Below are 22,474 nucleotides of genomic sequence, written 5' to 3'. Positions count from 1 at the left end.
CACCTGATGATGTTCACCTGGTGATAGATCATAACAAAGTAAGGAGAGCTCAGGAGAAACTTGTCAGTAACCTAGAAGAGGAGTTTGATAAAGGGATAAGAGAAATGGAATCAATTGTCAGAGCCCTTGATGGGAGAAGGATGACACTAAAGTGTTCATGAAAGTTGGAGATTCTGGAAGGTTGTTCCTGCCAAGGGTGGAAGGGAGGGAAACATTACTCCTGCTGCAGGAACCAACAGGAGGGAATTATTTACAGGCATTTCACCCAGAGAAAGATGACATCAGGAAACCAGCGCTGAGATAGTGGCAGATAACATTGTGAACTGCTCAGAGAGAGAACGTAGACCAGACCCTGCAGGCCATTGAGGACAGCACCAACACGAACACAGGGTGGCAAGGGGGGTCATACAGTGGATAGGGCGGAAGATTGGGAGGAAGCTGGTCTGGATTGTTTGTGACCTCCACACCAACGAGTTGCCACTCAGACATCTGATCCAGGAGCTGGATGGCAAGACTCTTTCAAACAACAGATGGTCTGGTCCTCTTGGCAAGATGCTGGACTCTGCCACTGAGTTAGAAATAAATCCGAGCTTTGAAAAAATCACAGTTGGCCCTCCATTTCGTTGAGCTTGCACATACTGTCATTGACGACCTGAGTACTGACCAGTACTATGGTTACATGATTTGCAGTGCCATCAAACTGGGGTCATGCCTGATAGACTTGGTTACCTGCAGATAGGTCCAGTCTCACATTCTAGGTGGCTCACAACGGCTCTCAGGTTCTGCAGAATTTGGGTCGCTCATCATAAACTGAAAGGGAACCAGCTTCACAACCTGAGACTTATTGTCCAATTCATCGTGAGTGTCTACTTGCCAAATTGGTTCAACACCAAGGTCAAGTCATCGTTCTCCGAAGGTCCGAGGCATGTTTTCTTCCAGCTTGAGCTCCTGAGGAGTCAGCCAAGGAAGGTTGTTCAGATTGTGGAGCAGACTGTGAGGAGATCTTCCTGGTATGCTCATCCCGAGGCAGTTCTGCAGACAATGCTCTACAGTAAGGATGAGGAGGAGAGAAGAGTGGCAGTCAAAAAGATCTTGGATATGAGACTTATGAGAGGATCTGGGCATGACGAATCAGTTGGTGACGATTCCTTCAGGGTCAGGAAGACTCCTGAAGTCAATCTAGGTGCCAAGACCCTCACTGATCTCATAGATCTGGATAACATCCAGGCTGGTAGTGAGCCCCCTCTTACCTGCAGCCTCACCAATGTTCAAGTCAGAGCTTTCCTGGACAACCCCATGCATGTCCCTGCCTGGCCCTCGCACACCCAGAGTATAGAGCGTTGTGTACAGCAAGTGAGAGAGACCAGCAGTCACGTGTACAGCCAGGAGAGGAGGGAAGGCTACATCCGAGCTCAGGTGGTCAGCAGGGAGGTGATGAGTAGAAACAGAAGCAAGAAAGACATGTTCTCTATGGTGTGTAGCAACACCGGGTCTTAGTAGTAAAACCGGTTTTTGTATTTGATGATTTTGTTTTCTAAAGGAATATTAAATTTAATAAATGTGTCAAGATCATTCGTTTCACTATTCTGGATCATTTTCATCCTAATAAATTAACCTGATACATTTACTTTACTTTAAATAAGCTATTTAGTGGTGTTGGTAAAAGGGTGGGAATACTGAATTTTCATAAGATTTCAAGTTAAAATTTACCTAGCAAAAAATGAAAACTTTTCAAATCTGAAGATATCACATGATTCTGCACATAGAACTACATCATTAATACCATGGGCCGATTTTTCAAACTAAAAAAAAAAAAATTCGCCTCCGTATGACACACCCTATTAGCCCAGCCCCTCCTTCAGAGCCTCCCCTCACGGCACCCAGTCCTCACTTGAAGCTCAAGAGAAGCGGACGGGTGACCTAAGTAAGTCACGCTGAGCCCCGTCCTTAACTAACACCCACAGCTTACAGTGTTAATTGCGGTGCATCTACTAATAGACTATGACCAATATAGTTTTACCAATAAATGGAAAAAAGACCATTTGGGGTTTGTAACTTAACCACTCAACTTATTTATATATAAGCCAAGTTAAAGGGAACTCTACCCAAAGCTTATATACTTGTACAAATACATTGTCCTTTTCAGGTAAACGATCCGCTCCGTGACCTCTGTGACAACGGTGGAGAGTGTGCCTACAATAGATTCACTGCCCTGAAAAAGCAGAACCCCGAGTTGAAAACACTCCTAGCAGTCGGGGGCTGGGGCGACGGCTCTGAAAAATACTCTAAGGTCAGTTAAATAGAAAGCACCCGATTATATAAACCAGTAACACTTTATGAATAAGAAGAATAGATTTTGAGAATAATCTTACTGTCGTCTTATCCACTTAGATGGCTGCAGATCCTGCCATGAGAAAGAAGTTCATCGACTCTACCATGGCACTACTGAAGGAACATGATTTCGATGGTATGGACCTGGACTGGGAGTACCCAACAATGCGTGGCGGGACACCTGAAGATAAAGTATGCTGCTTTGTTTATGGAACAGTTTCACTCATCTTGTTTTCTTGTTTCCCATGTGGTTATCAGCATATACATGCATATACAGCATATATATATATATGTGTGTGTGTGTGTGTGTGTATTTGTAATATATATAAAAACAATACCTCACATAGTAGGCACGGGCAATCCACGGAGGCGGCTCGCGTTGCTTAAGAATAAGACGAATGAGCAGGCTTTGTGTAAAATAAAACTTAGCTTAGGATTTCCTTCGTTGCAAGTGTGGTGCCGTGGTAGCGATCCGTGGTAACAAGCGGAGATCCAGGGTTCGATTCCTCATTGATGAGGTATTGTTTGTATTTTGTAATCTGCGTATATATGGACTGTCGAGATATATAAATATATTAGGCATGACCACTAAATTGTCATACCATTTTATGTGCCACAACACCACCCTCTGAAGGTACAGTTGGACTATTCCAAATATTACAGTCAACGTTGTCAAACCGTGAGGTATGAACTCCGAGAGTATCGATTCTGAATCCGAAGCATTCAGGGGTGAAGGGGAGAGGTGGTCCGAGAAGGGAACTGTCCGCCAAGGTGATAGGAAGTGCTGTTGCGTCTCAACTTTTAACAGGTGGTCTAGTCCAAACATCTTCTTATGTGTAGCTGTAGTTTGAATCCATTTAGATTTACCAGTCCCATGGTTCATACATTTTAGCAATTTTAAGAAAATAATATTATCAGAATCACCGAGCAAAAGCCTCAAGGCTATCATGAGGTTGAGTTCAATTGTTCAATCTTTGGCACTGGGTATACCTAGCTCTTTCCTCATATTAAGTACTAGTCTCATGGGACAGCCAAGTATAGTTCTGAGGGCTTTATTTTGCAGTTTTTAGTGCTTGTCAATACCTTTCCCGTCACGAAGGTACGTGGTAATCTATCAGAGATATCTTATATAGCCTAGGTACATTGTTTTAATTATTCTAATATTAGCACCCTAATGCGGGCAGTTCCCCTCTACACTTCTAAAAGGTTTCAGTCTGTCAGTAGATTGGCTGGCTAGCTGTTGTATGGCAGTACATTGGCAGGCTAACTGTTGAATAGAATTGAATTGAATTGATTTGAAACAGTTTATTTAAACAGAAAAACACAGATACAGAGTGGATGGTAATAATAATATTAACATGGCTGAGCCAGTTGAGAGCCTGAGCTCTCTTTTAGGTACCTGATATATACTATACATTTACCTCAAGGCAATATTATGTAACATTTAGTTTAATCTGGAATAGTACAATAGCATGGTGGATAATAAGAACATCTCATAATGTTACCACGGTTATCACTTCAATATTTGTTAATTTTATTTATATATAATTATTTTTTTTACTTTATTTTTTATTTATTTACATATACATAAATTCCAGTGGAATTGAAAAACATAAGTATAATGGGGGAGCAGTACAACATCAAATTTGTGGGCAATACTGTAGAAGATAAACCCTGATCTAAAAAGGTAACTAGATGAAGGGGAATACTGCTGATGTTATGGCTAATCAAGGAGAAGGAATAAGGTAGGAGAAGACTAGAACTAAACTCGGGAGAGTCAGGAACGTAATAGTTACAGTTTGGGTTGGTGTAACCCAGTGAGTTTTGTAGAAAGGCATGAGGATCGACATGAGGGAGTATTGTGTCGACACCATGGGTAAATGGGGTGTAACACATACGATCTAGCACATCTAAGGGAATGACACTAGCATCATCATTGTGGGAACATTAATACTGATTAAGGAACAGTAAGAACTCTGGGTCACTGAGGTGTGAAAAAGGAAGATCTAAGAAAATTATAATAGTGGTGGAGGGGGGGTAACGTACTCACAAGTGCTACAACCAACAGAATTAGGATGACCGGTACTGTTGAGGGTGATTCCCAGATCGAGAGGGAGGTGCGCCTGTCCGTTGGACTTCCATTATCACATCAGTCAGCTGTTGTTTCGTGAAATTTGAATTATTGATACTAGCAACCAACATAGACATATTGGAGCTAGTGAGGGCTGAGTAGCTGGCAGTATGGAGACGGTCGAGTTTATGATCAACTGGGTGGCCTGGTGGGACGATGGGGGAGTGTAGACGGTGGGGGTGGACAGGGCTCAGATTACAAGCCGTGGCACTGAGGGGAGCTTGGTGGGCCTACACCTCACTTCGTAGACACAGATTAAACAGTAAATTGACAAATATATCTACTTATGGGGATCACAGATAGATATTGTACTGGTCACGACACTCACTAGTCACTCACGAATCAGATTTCCTAGAAATCAGACTGGGAACTCCTGGAAAGACCCTGTTTTTCGACGAAAAACACGGAGCTCCCACACACACACGTTGTATGGCAGGTAAGGTACAAGAAATGGAGACACCAGAGATATTTAAAAGAAAAGACATAGTCAATAGTGTTGTTACCTATCTTGAACCGCGTTTGCGGTTACCATCTTGTTTGTTAAAGACTTTAGTTTCCTCAGGGAAAATTACAAGACAGAGGTTCTCACAAGTTGCGTGTACATGGTTCAGGGTTGTTTGCATTTCACAATGAGTTTTAATATGTACAAGAATATCATCAGCATTGCTGATTGTGATATTACTGGGGTTGTCTGGTATTGAATTTAATAGTTCATTCATAAGAACATTGACCAGAGTAGGACTAAGTAGTTCACCTGCATAACTTTTGTAACCCTGAAACAGTGCAGTAGACCTTCTGTTAGTGAGGTAGCCACTTATCCAGTGTAACAGCCGAATTCCTATATCCATTCTGGCTAGTTCGTAGAATATAACTTGCCTATTGGCAATATCAAATTCAGCTTTTAGGTCAAGAAATGTGGTGTATCTGTGTCTTTCATTACCATGTACAGTTAAAAGTGTGGTGATGCAATTATGTACACCTTTACCATGAGTGAAGCCATTTATGTTAAGAGACAATGTGTTCTTTGATTCTGTATGAAAGTCTGCCAAGAACCAATCTTTCAGAGGTTTTACAAAGATAGCTGGTTAGTGATATGGAACGAAAAGCATCAGGCTGTCCTGGTTTCGGTATTGGCACAATAATACTGTTGGTCCATGATGTGGGTAGTTGGCTGGTACGGGGGATCACTGGGGTCGGTGTGTGAGTGGGTTACTGGTTATGAGGGTTGAGGAGGGTGTTCGGGCTAGAGAGATGGGAGAGGTTTAAGGAGTTAGTGCAGTTACAATGTACTGTAGTATGTATTTAGTAAGGATATAAATACGTTAGGCTAAACACAAATTATGCTTAGAATGTTTTACCGTATATTAGGGTGATATTCCCAGCTTGTGCTACAGGTCTGTGCAATATATGTATATTTATTTATATATTTATTTACCTGTATTTTTTTATGCAACTCTCATGTAATTTAGGGGCGATAGGAGGGCGGGCTGGAGTCTTACCCTGACTTGCAAGACCCAATAAATAACGGATGTATTTGATTCTATTTACATTAGCATAAATTAATTATATTATGTAATTGGAAATAAAAACACAGCGAAGAAGTTATCAAATTGCGTTAATTATAAATTGCATTGTATGAATGGCAATGCTAAGTCAGCAAGAAGATTCAACGAGCATTATGAACACGGCAGCCGAAGTGTTAACGAGTTTGTGACAATGATTATTTGATTGATTATCTCATTTGGCTTTCACCTCAAAGCAACGTGATATTATTTTTCTTATTACATGTCAGAGCAACGTTGATGTTTTACATGCTTCTTAGTTTACATAATTATGCTTTCATAATTTGATTGATGTAGTATGGGTGTTTATCACATTGTACACCTAACTACTGTAGCTTACCAAGTATAATGAAAGAATATTCTAGTCTTCACTGATAATAAGGTGGTGTAATTTAGACGGAGCAATAGGTGTATAGGGAGTAGGGTGTGTCATAGGAGGGAAGATCAGCTAAAACTAATGGCCCATCACTTTTTTGGTAGATTTTAGTGTATATAAACAGAAAATAATTTCAGTTTCAATATTTTGCAACCTTTTGCTAGGTAAATTTTAGCGTGAAATTTATCGAAAATCTAACGTACAGCTGCATTAGTGCATTACAATTAAATAGTGAACATTGCTTTCTGACTTCATTCTTTAACAACCCAACTAACAATATTTTTTTCTGTTTCAGATTCTGATGCATTTATAAGTTGATAATATTTGCGATGGCTGCTTGTGTCAGGACGAGGAACCAAAAATCCAGCCATCTCAGTCACTATCTTGGGTCTGGGAGAGAGCTCCTGAAGTCGGAGTTGCCTACATTGAGAGATGCTTTGAGATACGGTGTTTTAATCAGGCAAATTAGTGAAAAGAACCAAAGAACTTACACAAACAAAGACATTGCCAGTGATATGACCAAAGCTGTCTTGGCACAGTACACTCTGGCTAACGCTCAGTTCAAGCCTCCAGTCATAACAAGTCAGAAGAAGATTAGTGAGAGACTGCTAGCCAGTTGGGAAAAGGCAAGAGATATCTCTCTTGGGAGAGGAAAACTTGCAGTTAAGGACAGCTTTGCCAAGCAACTGGACCAGTTATTTGACATACTTACTTGCAAGTGCCTAATTGTTCTCTGTCCTGAGTTTGGATGCGATCGTGACTGCAAATCCGAGGCCCACATCTCCTGTATTTGCAAGCGTGAACTGAAGATTCCTGTGATCGAACTGGCATTTGTCAAAGCACAGAGAGAGAAGACTGGCAGTATAGGGGCTCTCATGATTTCTAGCCAAGATATTCCGGAGTCCAAGAGACAGGAGGCTGCCACAGAGAGACAGAAGAGGAGAAGAGTTGCCGAGGAAAAGAGACTTGAGAAGGCTCAGGGTGAGGTAAAAAAGGCCGATGATTGGAGTCAAGCTGATTCAGAGTTTAACGACTTCCCCATGGCTGATCCGAGTGCTGACCAGGAGAATGGTGACTTTGTCCCTAACCCAGAAAATAATGATCCCAAACCTTCCAGGCATAAGATTCGAAATAGGAAAGATATCTCGAGCATAGCTCTGGCCAGCATGCGACACCACACTGGTCTCAGAGAAACTGCAGAGATAGCAACAGCTGCCTGGATTGAAGGTGGTTTGATAACACCTGATGATGTTCACCTGGTGATAGATCATAACAAAGTAAGGAGAGCTCAGGAGAAACTTGTCAGTAACCTAGAAGAGGAGTTTGATAAGGGGATAAGAGAAAATGGAATCAATTGTTTGTTCTTTGATGGGAGAAGGGATGACACTAAAGTGTTCATGAAAGTTGGAGATTCTGACAAGTTGTTCCCTGCCATGGTGAAGGAGGAACACTACTCCTGCTGCAGTGAACCAGGAGGGAAGTATTTGTGGCATTTCACTCCAGAGAAAGATGACATCAGGAAACCAGCTGAGATAGTGGCAGATAACATTGTGAACTGGCTCAGAGAGAGGAACGTAGACCAGACCCTGCAGGCCATTGGAGGGGACAGCACCAACACGAACACAGGGTGGCAAGGGGGGGTCATACAGTGGATAGAGCGGAAGATTGGGAGGAAGCTGGTCTGGATTGTTTGTGACCTCCACACCAACGAGTTGCCACTCAGACATCTGATCCAGGAGCTGGATGGCAAGACTTTTTCAAACAACAGATGGTCTGGTCCTCTTGGCAAGATGCTGGACTCTGCCACTGAGTTAGAAATAAATCCGAGCTTTGAAAAAATCACAGTTGGCCCTCCACTCGTTGAGCTTGCACATACTGTCATTGACGACCTGAGTACTGACCAGTACTATGGTTACATGATTTACAGTGCCATCAAAACTGGGGTCATGCCTGATAGACTTGCTTACCTGCAGATAGGTCCAGTCTCACATTCTAGGTGGCTCACAACGGCTCTCAGGTTCAGAATTTGTGGCTTTCATCATAAACTGAAAGGGAACCAGCTTCACAACCTGAGACTTATTGTCCAATTCATCGTGAGTGTCTACTTGCCAAATTGGTTCAACACCAAGGTCAAGTCATCGTTCTCCGAAGGTCCGAGGCATGTTCTCTTCCAGCTTGAGCTCCTGAGGAGTCAGCCAAGGAAGGTTGTTCAGATTGTGGAGCAGACTGTGAGGAGATCTTCCTGGTATGCTCATCCCGAGGCAGTTCTGCAGACAATGCTCTGCAGTAAGGATGAGGAGGAGAGAAGAGTGGCAGTCAAAAAGATCTTGGCTATGAGACTTATGAGAGGATCTGGGCATGACGAATCAGTTGGTGACGATTCCTTCAGGGTCAGGAAGACTCCTGAAGCTGACCCAGGGTGCCAAGACCCTCACTGATCTCATAGATCTGGATAACATCCAGGCTGGCAGTGAGCCCCCCTCTTACCTGCAGCCTCACCAATGTTCAAGTCAGAGCTTTCCTGGACAACCCCATGCATGTCCCTGCCTGGCCCTCGCACACCCAGAGTATAGAGCGTTGTGTACAGCAAGTGAGCGAGACCAGCAGTCACGTGTACAGCCAGGAGAGGAGGGAATGCTACATCCGAGCTCAGGTGGTCAGCAGGGAGGTGATGAGTAGAAACAGAAGCAAGAAAGACATTGTTCTCTATGGTGTGCAGCAACACCGGTCGAGTAGTAAAACCGGTTTTTGTATTTGATGATTTTGTTTTCTAAAGGAATATTAAATTTAATAAATGTGTCAAGATCATTCGTTTCACTATTCTGGATCATTTTCATCCTAATAAATTAACCTGATACATTTACTTTACTTTAAATAAGCTATTTAGTGGTGTTGGTAAAAGGGTGGGAATACTGAATTTTCATAAGATTTCAAGTTAAAATTACCTAGCAAAAAATGAAAACTTTTCAAATCTGAAGATAACGCATGATTCTGCACATAGAACTACATCATTAATACCATGGGCCGATTTTTCAAACTCCAAAAAAAAAAAATTCGCCTCGGTATGACACCCTAATAGGGAGGACTGGTGGTTTGCTCCTCCGTCCTTCTGCCCTACCCAACCCCCCCAACACACACACCCTCGCCTTGACAATACACCTGTTCGGTTAGTATTCATAAAGTTTTGTGTCGGATAGTAGCACGATTTTAGGAATGCATAATGACTAAAATAGAGTGATACCTTTAGAAACTGTGAGGGAACTGCTGACTGTTTCATGACATAATGCCTGTCTGCCTCTTGTTCGTTCATCACAGCAACCATATTCCTGATACTAAGGTTTAAGAATACGATCCATAGACAAAAATAGTAGCTGGACGCGGTTTTAGTTTTAATTTAGATTATTGATTGAAGCTGTAAACTATGTGTATAAATACAAACGTACAATTGAAAAAATATGTCTTGTTCAAGATGACATAGTTTTCTTCCACACTGGAAGCAGGAAGATACATTGACAAAGTCAATGTCCAATAATGAAATAACCAAATGTGTGAAGACAACAACTAGTGAGTATATGTTTATAAACTATAGAAGTCATATGGATTGAAATTGCATTTCATAGAATGCTTATACTGTATGCAGTGAAACGATGGAAATATTTATTGCCAAAAGAGATTACAAGGAATATCGATAAAAACTGTTTATTGTGAAGCAATATATGCATATCAGGCAGTGCAACTTATATATTGTTAGAAAAATGTTAATGTGATAATATACCAAGGATGCTTATTAATATACTCGGTACATAATGGAAGGTAAATAAAGTTAAAATAACAACTTTACTCATGGAAATTAATACAAATTGTTGCAGAAAACACAGAACTATAGATTACACTAAGGACACAAACCTAGTGAATCGGCAGGTTTACTATCTTTATATTGTTTCTGAAAATATGAATAGATACTCATAGATTGTTGAGGCAAAGTTAATCGTTGGTTACTGGGGTTGTCGTCTATCATTAAGACGCCTTGAGAAAGGGTGAATTATCTGATAGTTATTGTGGTTCGCCAGTATACATAAAATTGGAATTGATTATTGTTATAATGTTTTCCATTAAACAAATCCGTAATAATTATAAAGTGAAAGATTATGAACTAGGTAATCACTGTAGGTTAATAGTCTATATTATATTTTTTCTGCTTAATTACTAGAGGTTTTTGATGAGCTTATAAAGTTTGAATTCATCATTAACGATATTTAATGGAAAAATTATACATCCAATAATGTTTGCCTTTGCACTTTAATATTAGCATCCTGCATTGATGCATGTGGCGGTGATACCAGGTCAGTGTTGTCAAGGCGAACGTGAGTGTGTGTGTCTTTGCGCGCAAAGCACACAGGGTGGTGAAATGCATCTAGGGTGGCAGCATAATGTTAGTGTTAAGGTGCAAGCACTGCTTGCTCCCTCTCGCTTTCAGTTGCCGCCGCTGGCTAGCCCTCGTGGCGAACAGGGAAGCAATTTGCATAAGTCTTCCCCTGCCAGTACACAGCCTCCTGACCATCAAGATTCCTGCTGTGCCTCTTCGTGGCAACACACGGTAACTGGGTGCCTCGTGGGCCCAGGCTAGATCAGCAGGGGATCTCGGAATAGCAGTGGGCCCCATACGAACGGCACACAGGCCCACTGGCACGTGGACTCGGCCTGGCGGCTCCCAACTACCTCCTCGCTGCCTTTCTGATTAACCTTGGTAGGTTACTGGAGTAAACCCAGAATAGAAAATCTGCTGTGGAGCCCCGCATCAGGCAGACATGCTTACAGAGCTCCAATAAGACCCTAACGGCGGTGTAGGCGGAATAGGTGACCACCATGGAAACCCAACGACTACAGTGGAGGACGAAGGCATTGCCTGATGGACAGGCTACTAAGGCGAAACCCAACAAACTGGGCTCTCGGCAGTCCATTCCAACTCTCCCTCTCCCCAGTCATTGCAACACCTGCACCACTGGATCAGGAAAAGGGAGAGCCAAAAAAAGTGGTTGTAGCCTGCGCTCCTGCCTCACCACATAAATCATCTCAAGTGCAGCCATCATCCAGTTCATCATACCTCTCATCATCATCAAAACCCCTATGCCCCAAAAAGTCCTATGACGACGAACGAGTGGTGACGGGGACAGGCAGAGATGAGTGCTGGGAGTCTCTAGTCACAACGCTGCACATGGGCGGCACAGATAAGATGGTCATTTATGCACTGGGATCTAGGCAATAGTGCAATCTGGTCCTGTCTGTGCGACTGAGCAGCTTTTTCGGAGAGCCGTATGGGGAGAGGGCTAGAAAAGGTGTCCTAAACATAGCCTACCTAAAAACCCAACCTGACTGGGCAGCCGCACCCAGTAAGGTCATTCTTATGCGTCGAAAACACAATCAAAATCACAGATCCAAACAAAAACAAACCATGCAACCTCTTATGGTCGCTGCTTGGAATGTCAGGACCCTGCTGGATACAAGCACAAATGTGCGTCCTGAAAAAAGAACTGCCATTGTGGCAAAAAAGCTGGCTAGGTATAAATCATAGACAGAGCAGCCATCAGTGAGTCCCGGCTCCCAGATGAGGGCCAACTCACAGAACGAGGGTCTGGCTACACCTTCTTCTGGAAGGGCAAGTCTACTGCCGAGAGAAGCCGCATTTATGGAGTTGGCTTTGCCATCTGCCACCGCATCCTACACAGGTTAGCTGAAATGCCTATTGGTATCAATGAGTGTCTCATGACGTTTCAAGTCCCACTGGATCACTCACGTCATGCCTTCCTCATCAGTGTATATGCCCCAACACTGGATGCAGAGGATGACATCAAGCAGGCCTTTTATGCCGTCCTCGACAGAGTGCTAACCTCCATCCCCAGAGAAGACAAGGTTCTGCGACTTCAATGCCAGAGTTGGCAGAGATGCTAACATTTGGCAGGGAACGATAGGGAGAAATAGACTAGGCAAGTGTGATCCCAACGGCCTATTCCTCCTTAGCAAGTGTGCTGCACACACTCTCTCTATCACCAATACCTTGTTTAGGCACCCAGGATCCAAATAATGGCATCAAATTGACTATATTCATTGTCAGAGAAAGAGATCATGGAGATGTCCTCATCAACCGTGCCATGGGTAGCTCAGACCACTGTGACACTGATCATCGACTTGTGAGATCTAAGCACTCAATTCACGTCGCCCCAAAATGGCGAAGGCAGCAAGCCTCCACAAGAGGTTTTATTGCTAAGCCTCTGGAGATTCCAGCGGTAGCACATGCTTTCAGAGAGCAGCTCGAATATGGGCTGATAAACAACCCAACAACAAACAATGTGAATCCCAGTGCCGAAAGTGATACTTTTAATACTGTTATAACAAAAATCTGCAGAGAGACCCTCGGCCAGGTCAAAAGAATACACCAGGACGGATTTGATGAAAATTACCCGGCATTCAAAGTACTCATCGATGATAAATGTGCTGCTTATACTGACTGGCAGAACAACCCTCAGTCTCAGACAAAGGCTGATACCTTCCGCAAGAAGAAAGCAGCAGCCCAGAGGGAACATCCCAATCTAAAGACCGACCGGCTTAAAAATAAAGCAAGTGAAGAACAAAAACTTGCAGATCAGCACAAGATGTGTGAATTTTTCATTTCCATTAAAACATTTTATGGGCCAATCACTCGTGGCGCAGGTCCCCTCCGCTCATCTGACCCCAACCTCATAATTAATGATTATGAAGGCCTCGCCTCCTTCAGCGCTGGAAAGAGCACTACCATTCACTGCTCAACCAAAACACCGATATGGGTATCCTGAGTACCCAGCAGGTCCCTCAGCATCCAGAGATGACCAACCTCAGCTATCCTCCATCCCTGGATGAAGTAGCTACTGCCATCAAACAGATAAAAAAATAACAAAGCCTCAGGGCGTAATGAAATCCCATCCGAGGTGTATAAAGCAGGAGGACCTCTGCTTACCAGCCGTCTCCACTCTCTCCTGGACAATATATAGGAAAAGTAGGAAATCCCCCAACTTCATCCTGAGGCGGAAATCTTCCTCCCAGAATCTCAATGTGGTTTTAGACCATCATGTGGCACCACTGACATGATCTTTGCTGCCCGCCAGATACAGGAAAAGTGCAGAGAACAGCGTCGTGACCTGTACATGGCTTTCATCGACCTAACCAAGGTCTTCGACTCGGTCAACAGGGAAACCCTCTGGTGGACCTTCAGCCGTTTTGGCTGCCCACCAAAATTCATCGCTATTGTGAGGCAACTCCACGATGGCATGAACGGCAGTGTCCTGCATAACGGCACCCATTCAGAGTTCCTCTCCATCCAAACAGGGATTAAACAAGGGTGTGTATTAGCACCAACTCTCTTTTCCATCTTCTTGGCTGCCTTCCTTACTCGCGCCAGTGCCAATTTAGCCAGTGGGGTGAACATCGAGTACCGGGTGAAGGGGGTCTTTTCAACATAAGACGACTCCTGGCAAGAAAAAATGTTTTGGCAGCTTCCATTACTGAACTTCAGTATGCAGAAGACCTCACCCTTGTTGCTCACACCGAACACAACCTACAGGAGATCCTGAACGCCTACGCAGACGCGTATGCACACTTCGGCCTTGAGGTGAATGTACGTAAGACTCAGATTCTTTTTCAACCTGCGCCTGGTTCAGACACACTTCCACCATCCATGCAGCCTAACGGTACTACCCTCTCTAATGTTGCCCACTTTCGGTTTCTCAGCTCCCACCTGTCCACCACCGCAGACATCGATGAAGAGATTCAGCATCGGATCAGATGTGCATTTCAAGCCTTTGGCAGACTCCGAAATCGTGTCTTCAGCTGTACTGAGCTGAAATTATCTACAAAGCGGCACATATAACGAGCAGTGGTCCTCCCTACCTTGTTATATGACAGTGAGACATGGGTCACATATAGGAGGCACCTGAAGGCACATGAAAACTTTCACCAACGTAGTTTACGTTCCATCATCCAAGTTCGCTGGGAAGACAAGAGAACAAATGCCAGTATTCTTGCTGACACCAACTGTAGGAGCATCGAGGCTACCATTATCCATGAACAACTACGTTGGACTGGCCTTGTTACCCGAATGGACGACAGTAGACTGCCAAAGCAGCTACTTTAGAGTCGCCTAACGAATAGTAAACGTAACGCGTTTCGTCAATTGAAAAGGTATAAGGATAGTCTTAAGACAAACCTGAAAAACTGACAAATCGACCCCCTCACCTGGGGGTATATTGCTCCATATTGTAACCCTTGGAGGAGCACCGCACGAGATGGCAATGCTTTCGAGTTAGCCCGACTGCAAACCGAGGTAGACAAGCGCCAACGCCGGAAAGATGCTGCCACCGCTTCTCCTGCAGTAAATGGAGTTCTCCACATGTGCAACGAATGTGAACGACGCTGCAGGTCTCGTATCGGTGTCGTTTGTCACCTCAAAACTCACCAACCTTGGTGACATCCCAAATAACTCATATCATTGTATCACAGCTGGATGATCGTTGCTCGATTCCGAGTGACAGCAAATTGGTAAGTAGTGTGTGTGTGTGTGTATGTGTGTGTGTGTGTGTGTGTGTGTGTGTGTGTGTAATGATCAGCATGCCCGCCTTGAAAGATAGTGGACTTGGGTTCGATTCCCGGGCAGGATGGAACTATGGGAAAGTATCTTTACCGCATTTTCCCCTGTCTACCCAGCACTAATTGGGGACCTGGATGTTAATCGATTTGCTGATTGTGTTCCGGGGTAATGGTTAGCAAGTACATTTGAAAAGTTGTCCGGTCTTCTCTGATTATTCCTTGACAATGAGTCATGCAACTAGTTAGCTTAGGGTGTGGATGTCGATTTGGCGACAGCTTCTACACCTTAAACAAATTCACGCCTAGGTGGCCCTTGGACCAGCCATACTCTAACCCGAGGTGCAACCATTACTGATTACTTACTTGGAGAGAAATGGAGGGAAGGGGAGGACAGACTGCCGAGACACCCACTATAACTTATTGTTACCTCTAAATTTACACTAATTTAATATCAGTTGTGACTAGAATATTCTCTCAAAATACTTTGTATGCCTAAATATCATATCACAGTAATCACTCATATTGTCAATAATGACAGAAGCAAACCCTCTGTCATTGACCCAGGAAAAAATTAGGCCCACATGCTGCTTAGGTGATAAGCACCCATACCACATCAATTAATCTATGAGAGTATATGTAAGCGAAAAAGCATGCGAATCATCAACGTTGCAAGACCATGTAATGAGTAAAATTATATAAATTTGTTTAATATGTTCTCCTCGTTCCAGGCTTCCGTGTGCATCTCATGTCTCGAAGAGTAACTCAAGAGTTGCTAAATAAAAATATTTTCAACAAGCCATATCTTACTTCTGGATAACTTTGCAATGATACTGGAATAGGAATGATTATTATTATTTTTGCAGATTACCTCCATGTTTAATACGCCTTACTCTCAATATATGTCAGGTTGTGCGTGTGTGTGGGGGGGGGGAGGGGTGCACACATGGTGGTGTAATGCGTCTAGTGTGGCAGCATTATGTTAGTCGTTAAGGTGTGATAACTGCTTGCTTCCTCTCGCTTTTAGCTACTGCCGCTAGCTAGCCCTTGTGGCGAACAGGGAAGCAGCATTCATAAGTCCTCCCTTGCCTCTTTACCATCAAGACTGCTGCAGTGCCTTCTCGTGGTAACAAAAGGTAACTTTGTGCTAGCCAAGGCTAGACCAGCAGGGGCTCTCGGAGCAGAAGTGGGTCCCAAAGGGACAGCGCATAGGCCCACTGGCATGTGGACGTGTCCTGGCGTCTACTAACCACTGCCCCGTTGTCTTGCGAATTAACCTTGGTAGGTACAAAGCCATGGAAGTAAACCCCAACTGAAATATCTGCAGTGGAGGCCCGCATAAAGCAGACATGCTTACAGAGCTCTAACAAGACCCCAACGGTGTTGTAGGCGGAAGAGGTGACCACCATGGAAACCCAACGACTACGCCGGCGGATGTTGGCAATGCATGATGCACAGGCTAATAAGGTGAAACCCAACAAACTGGGCTATCGTCACTCAATTGCAATTCTCCCTCTCCCAGTCGTTACAACACTTGCACCACTGGATCAGGAAAGGGAGAGCCAAGATGTGTGGCTGCAGCCTGCGCTCCTTCCTCGCCACAAATCAACCCATGCGCAGCCATCTTCCAGCTCATCATACTTCTCATCATCATCAAACCCTTATACCCCCAAAAGTTTTATGGTGACGGGGACAGGCAGAGATGACTGTTGGGAATCATTAGTCAAAACTCTGCACATGAATGACAGAGATAAGATAGTCGTTTATGCATTGGGGAGGGGGCAAGAAAAGGTGCCCTAAACATTGCCTGCCTAAAGGACCAACCTTGGCTGGGCAACAAGGAACCCAATGGCCTACTATGCCTACTATGCAAAAGATTCGATGTAATAACAGTCTATTTATTGCATTTCTTATTAAACATACAAATATTCTACAAATCTTTACATTTATATATTTGTTTTATTGTTTTTTTACTTTGATTTCATAGTATGTTTACTATTCCGAGTTTCCTATAACCAAATACAACGCTGTCACACAGCACAAAACCTGACGAGCCCCTGTAAACGCACAAGCGAGAGGGACTGTTCATATGATACAGTGGTAAAAGCATAAACACTCGTCTCTGTACCACAATGTCGATGAATATTGGTGCTAAATCAAATCCTGAAAAGAAAACAAACTGGGCCAATAGCTGTAGCAAATTAGGCAAGAATATACCTATTTTCAAATCAATGAATGTCCATCCAAGAAGACTTCATATGGAAAGAGTAGATGATGGAGATGGTATTGCAGAGACATTGAGGAAAAATTATGAAAAATATCATGAGAGCCGTAGACTTAGGTTTAACAGTACAATGTTGCAGAGTCCAAAAAAGAGCAACTACCTCTGTAGTTAACAGTGATGAAGGTTGCAGAAGTAAGGTACCACGAAAGCCAAGAGACACAAAAACCACAACAGAAAGGTTTTTGTGTGACAAGCTAGCACGAGAGAGTGCTTTCACACAAGCAATGACAATGAAACTCAGTGACAGAATAATTGGCTATGCAAGGACACTCATTGACAAAAGACTCCTTGCTGAACTTAGTGCAAGAGATGTAGTGGCACAAGAGATGAAATAGCACCCTGCTGGCTTAGCTGCACCCTACAATAGAGAAAGAGCTTATATTAGTGAAAAGGAATAGGAGAAAAACACAAATAACCTTGACCTAACAGATGCATATTCACTGGCTTTCTCTGAATTGGTGACATACACCAATGAGATAAAAACTGTATGTAAAGGTTCTAATCGAACAATTTTTTGACTATCAGACTTAGTCTTACTATATATGTAATGGCTCGAAAAACTTGTTATCGAATCACCTGAAGTTCATTCAACTAGACTTAAGGGCCAATTCGTTTCACATATTCCTCATCTGGAAGCTCACAATCAAGGAACAGATGTTTTGCTAGCATTCCAAGAGGATGTAGGCTCCATCCTGGCTGAGGTTGGCAAATACAGTGAAGCTAATCATTTGGCCAAGGCTGCAACAATGATACGGTATGATATGCTCAAACACAAGTCAAAATTCTTGACCATAATTGATATAGAAGTAGTAAAGAGGCAGTTCCTTCATCACTTCTCCATTTCATATGTATGATTCAACGGTTCAGGAAAACAACGCTTCCATCACCGGCTCATTAATCGCCGCGTTAAACAAAGTGGAAGTGTTGACCATACCAGCGAGGATAGGTAACAATCAGTTATCCCTAGATATAGATACGGGGGCCTGTGCCAATGTTATCTCATTAAAGTCGTTCAATGAACTCCAGCGGCGATATCCTCCAAATAAGTGGCCATTAAGAACTACAGACATTCCTCTGTCCGGTGTGTCGGGAATCCAATTAGACATAGCGGGGGTGATAACACCACCAATCCGTTTTTCTAGGTCCAGTAAAGCGTTTTTGGCAGATTTCTACATAGTTAAGGCATTTTCTTTGTCAGCGGACGGGTTACTTGGTCTGACCACTTTAAGGCAGAACAACATTAACGTTCAACCACGAGATCAAACAATCACGCATAATTATAAAATACATCACGCAATGCAAACTTCACATCGATTGCATACTTCGGGTGTTCGTGTAATAACTGTCTCGACAGGCGCGGGGGAGTCACTGACATAGCAGCAATTAGTTACGGAGTCACTCTCTGAAACTCCACCTAGTGGCTCGAAGGACATTTCGGATGAAAGCGGCCAGAACTGGACTCTAACGCCTGCTGTGTTAACTGGCGTACAGCGGTTACATAGCCAGGAACTAACTAGAGTCACAATACGTTTGCCAATTGTGAGTGAAGGAACAGATGTTGTGTGTCTGAGTGAAAGCTCACGAGTGAAAGGTTTGTCACTTGAGTCTACCTTAAGCACTGTTAGAACACTGGTCAACAGCCAAAATGGTTCACATATGAGATCATGCTCACACAACTAATTTCATATTGCTGAATTCGAATCTGATATTTGTTTTGTTCTATCAGACAAGGTTTCATAAAAAAATCAATAGGTACAAATATTTAATATTCCATCACGTGTCGTGCAAAAGATGAGATTATCTCATGTGACTGTGCTTTCATGACTAATTTCATATTAATGAATATTAATTGGATGTTTCATTCTACCATCAGACCTAGTTTCTTAAAGAAAAAAAAAAAGTAAATATAGTAACATTATCGCGTCATGCAAGATACAATTTTAAACCTATCACAGATAAGCTCATAAAAAATTGTACCAAAAAACATAAGTTCAAATCCTTTATAATGACAAAATATGAAGTTCTAAAAGTGCTTCTGAACTTTACTCTTTCTCTTGTACAGCTTGCTCTCTTCTCGTTGCAGTGTCCAGCAATAGTCGCCCATCATGTTAGGACTGAATTGTCCCTGATATCTGCTCTCCATTATGGCGATATCTTGATGAAATCTTTCGCTGTGTTCATCACTAACGTCTCCAAGGTTACCTGGGAAAAATTCAATATGAGAGTGGAAAAAATGCAATTTCAAGGACATCCTTGCTCCCAATGCATGATAATTCTGAAGCATGGTTGTTACGATTTCTTTGTAGTTGTCAGCACGATAGTTTCCAAGAAAATTCTTTGACACATTGACAAATGATTCCCATGCTTTTTTCTCCAGTGGGTTCAATGTTTTGGTGAATTCGCTATCATTAACTAGTATACGAATTTGTGGCCCATTCAAGACACCTGCTTTCAACTTGGCTTCGGAAACCAAACCACCTAGTTTCTGAGATAAGTATAGAGTCCCAGCACCGAATTGATCCATAGCTTTGATGAAATTTTTAGCCAAACCGAGCTTTAGATGCAGTGGAGGCAAAAGTATCTTTTCTGGATCTACAAGCGGATTGTGAGCACAGTTAAACCTTCCAGGCGCATCTCTTGTTCTTGTCGGCCAATCCTTTCTCACATAGTGCTCTGCATCAGCTCTGCTGTTCCACAAGCACAAAAAGCACATGCGCTTTGTGTAGCCACTCTGAAGGCCCAGTAGTAAACTGATGACTTTGAGATCGCCACATATCTTCCACTGGTGTTTCTCATACTCTATAGCGGCCAACAGAATTTTCATTGTTTCATAGCTCTCAGTCATTTTTGTTGCGTGTGCTATTGGGACAGATGGAAGCCGATTGCCATTGTGTAAAAGAACAGCTTTCAGAGAGTCTTTTCCTGAGTCTATAAACAGCCTCCAATCCTCTGTCTTGTATGTTTCAGACTTGCAGAGTTGTTGCATGAGAGATACTGCGTCCTAGCAATAACAAAGGTTGTTTGCCATCTTGAAAAATGCAGACAGCTGTCTATGTCGGTAACGCGCTGTAGTGATATGCACTCCATCTTCTAGCAGGTTACGCTGCTTTAGTCTGGATCCCAAAACTTCAGCCTTTTCTTTTGATAAGTTTAGGTCCCTGATGAGATCATGAAGCGCTTCTTGAGTAAATAGTTTAGGCCTGGTATTTTCAGAGTCATCCTGGTAGTCGTTTTCCATTGAGGTAGAGGTAGAATCGGAATCACTCAATTCTTGTTCAGTCGGTGGATTTGGGACTGGAAGTTCAGCACTGTGCAGTACTGGTCGGATTGCAGAAGCAATATTGGGGTACTGTACCTTGCCTCGTGTCTTGATTTTTATTCCCTTAATATTTGTGAGACAGAAGTAGCAGTCACTACTGTGGTCTTTAGGTTCACGCCATATCATTGGTACAGCAAACGGCATTCCTGAACTTCGTTTACCACACATCCACTCGCTCGGGTGGTTAACACAAGACTTACAGGCTACATGAGGTGCCCATTTCTTGTCTTGGTCACCCAAATGACATTTGAAGTAACTTTTGTAGTTCAGTCGAACAGCTTTTGTGATTGGTTTCTTGAGGCTACCAGGAGTGAAGGCACCACATATGTAGCAAAAACTGTCAGCACCGTTCACACACTTGCGACGTTCCATGTTTTGTTAATTTCAGAGTAATTACAAATCATGCAGGTGTAGATATGCAATATCATGAATCAGCAAACTGAAACAAACAAAAAAGCACAAATCAGGACAAAATAATTGCATAAGTGGAGCCAATGAGCATATAAATTACTGTATGAATAGCATGGTACACTAAATATATAGATATGCTGGTTCTGAAAAACTGAGCCTGATACAGCTATACGAATGTCATAATTGAGTTCAGCACATACAATTACACTAAAATCAGACTGTTTTGATCCAGAACCATGAGAATTTTTTTTTTATGTTGACCAGTGGAATAGGTAGTCTCACAGATGTCCTCATTCTCAATGAAACTGGGGGACCCATAACCTTAAGAAAGAGATTATGTTTAGGTAATTTCCTTGTTTATGACAAGGCGGTTGTCGAAGAGACATTAGAATTACCAATAGGTAGTGCAACACAGGGTAAATCGGAGGAAAAATCACATATTGTAAATAATGTAGTTTAATAGCGCCACGCGTGAAAGTAGCCGATCATCCTCGAGGCAACGGTGATCTTTTAGAATTACTCGCCGAATTCAAGGAAATCATAGCGTTACCTGGAGAACCCCTAGGTAAACAACGTTGACAAATCATCATATTCCACTCAAACCGGAAACTAACCCAATCTATATCCCAGCATATAGGCTACCCCACAGCAGAAGAGCGGTAGTCCAGCAAATAGTACAAGACATGGTGGACCAAAATGTGATCCGACCTTCCTCATCACCATGGAACTCACCTTTATTTTTAGTTCCCAAGAAAGATGGAGGATGGAGACCAGTCATAGATTCTCGACGAGTCAACCAAGTAACTGTACCAGACAGGTTCCCAATGTCTGTCCTAACTGACTTACTACAGTTTCTAGGAAAAGACAACGCAGTCTTCAGCAGCTTAGATTTACTTAGCGGGTACTGGCAATTTCCCTTACATGAGGATTCCCGCGAAATAACTGCGTTCAGCACACCAATGGGACATTTCAAATTCTTAAGAATGCCATTTGGTCTAAGAAATGCGCCGCTAACATTCCAAAGAATGATAAACACCTTTTTTGCTGGAATGATAGCTAACACAGTCTATGCCGATCTAGATGATCTTATCATAGTAAGCAAAGATTTACAAAGTCATCCAAAGAAGTTACGAGAAGTTTTCACAAAACTACATCTAGCTGGATTGAAAGTGAAACTTTCCAAATGTGAATTTCTCAAATCCAGAATCCAATTTCTTGGTCACGTAGTGGATGTCAATGGTATACACACAATAGATTGCAAGGTAAAGGCGGTGAAATAATTCCCTTGTCCGAAGAACGTAGATCAACTTCGTAGTTTCCAAGGATTATCAGGATACTACCGTTCTTTCATTGAAGGTTATGCCAAGTTAGCATCACCACTCACTAAACTCCTCAAAAAGGATGTGAAGTTTACATTGAATAAGGAACAAGAGGACAGTTTTAATGC

At 42.8% G+C, this 22,474-nt stretch overlaps 1 protein-coding gene across 1 annotated transcript in view; it reads left to right on the top strand.

The window, feature by feature from the left end:
* Positions 1 to 22,474, top strand: part of LOC121879295 (acidic mammalian chitinase-like) — an 89,871-nt gene that overhangs the window by 33,719 nt on the left and 33,678 nt on the right. Inside the window, 2 exon segments of the mRNA XM_042385891.1 lie at positions 2,147 to 2,290; positions 2,392 to 2,523. Of these exon segments, the coding sequence (XP_042241825.1) occupies positions 2,147 to 2,290; positions 2,392 to 2,523 (276 nt within the window).

The sequence above is a fragment of the Homarus americanus genome, unplaced genomic scaffold (assembly GCF_018991925.1).
Source record: "Homarus americanus isolate GMGI-L3 unplaced genomic scaffold, GMGI_Hamer_2.0 scaffold16894, whole genome shotgun sequence".
Taxonomy (NCBI): Eukaryota; Metazoa; Arthropoda; class Malacostraca; order Decapoda; family Nephropidae; genus Homarus; species Homarus americanus.
The sequence above is the reverse complement of the archived record's forward strand: the minus strand, read 5'-3'. Positions and strand labels throughout refer to the sequence as shown.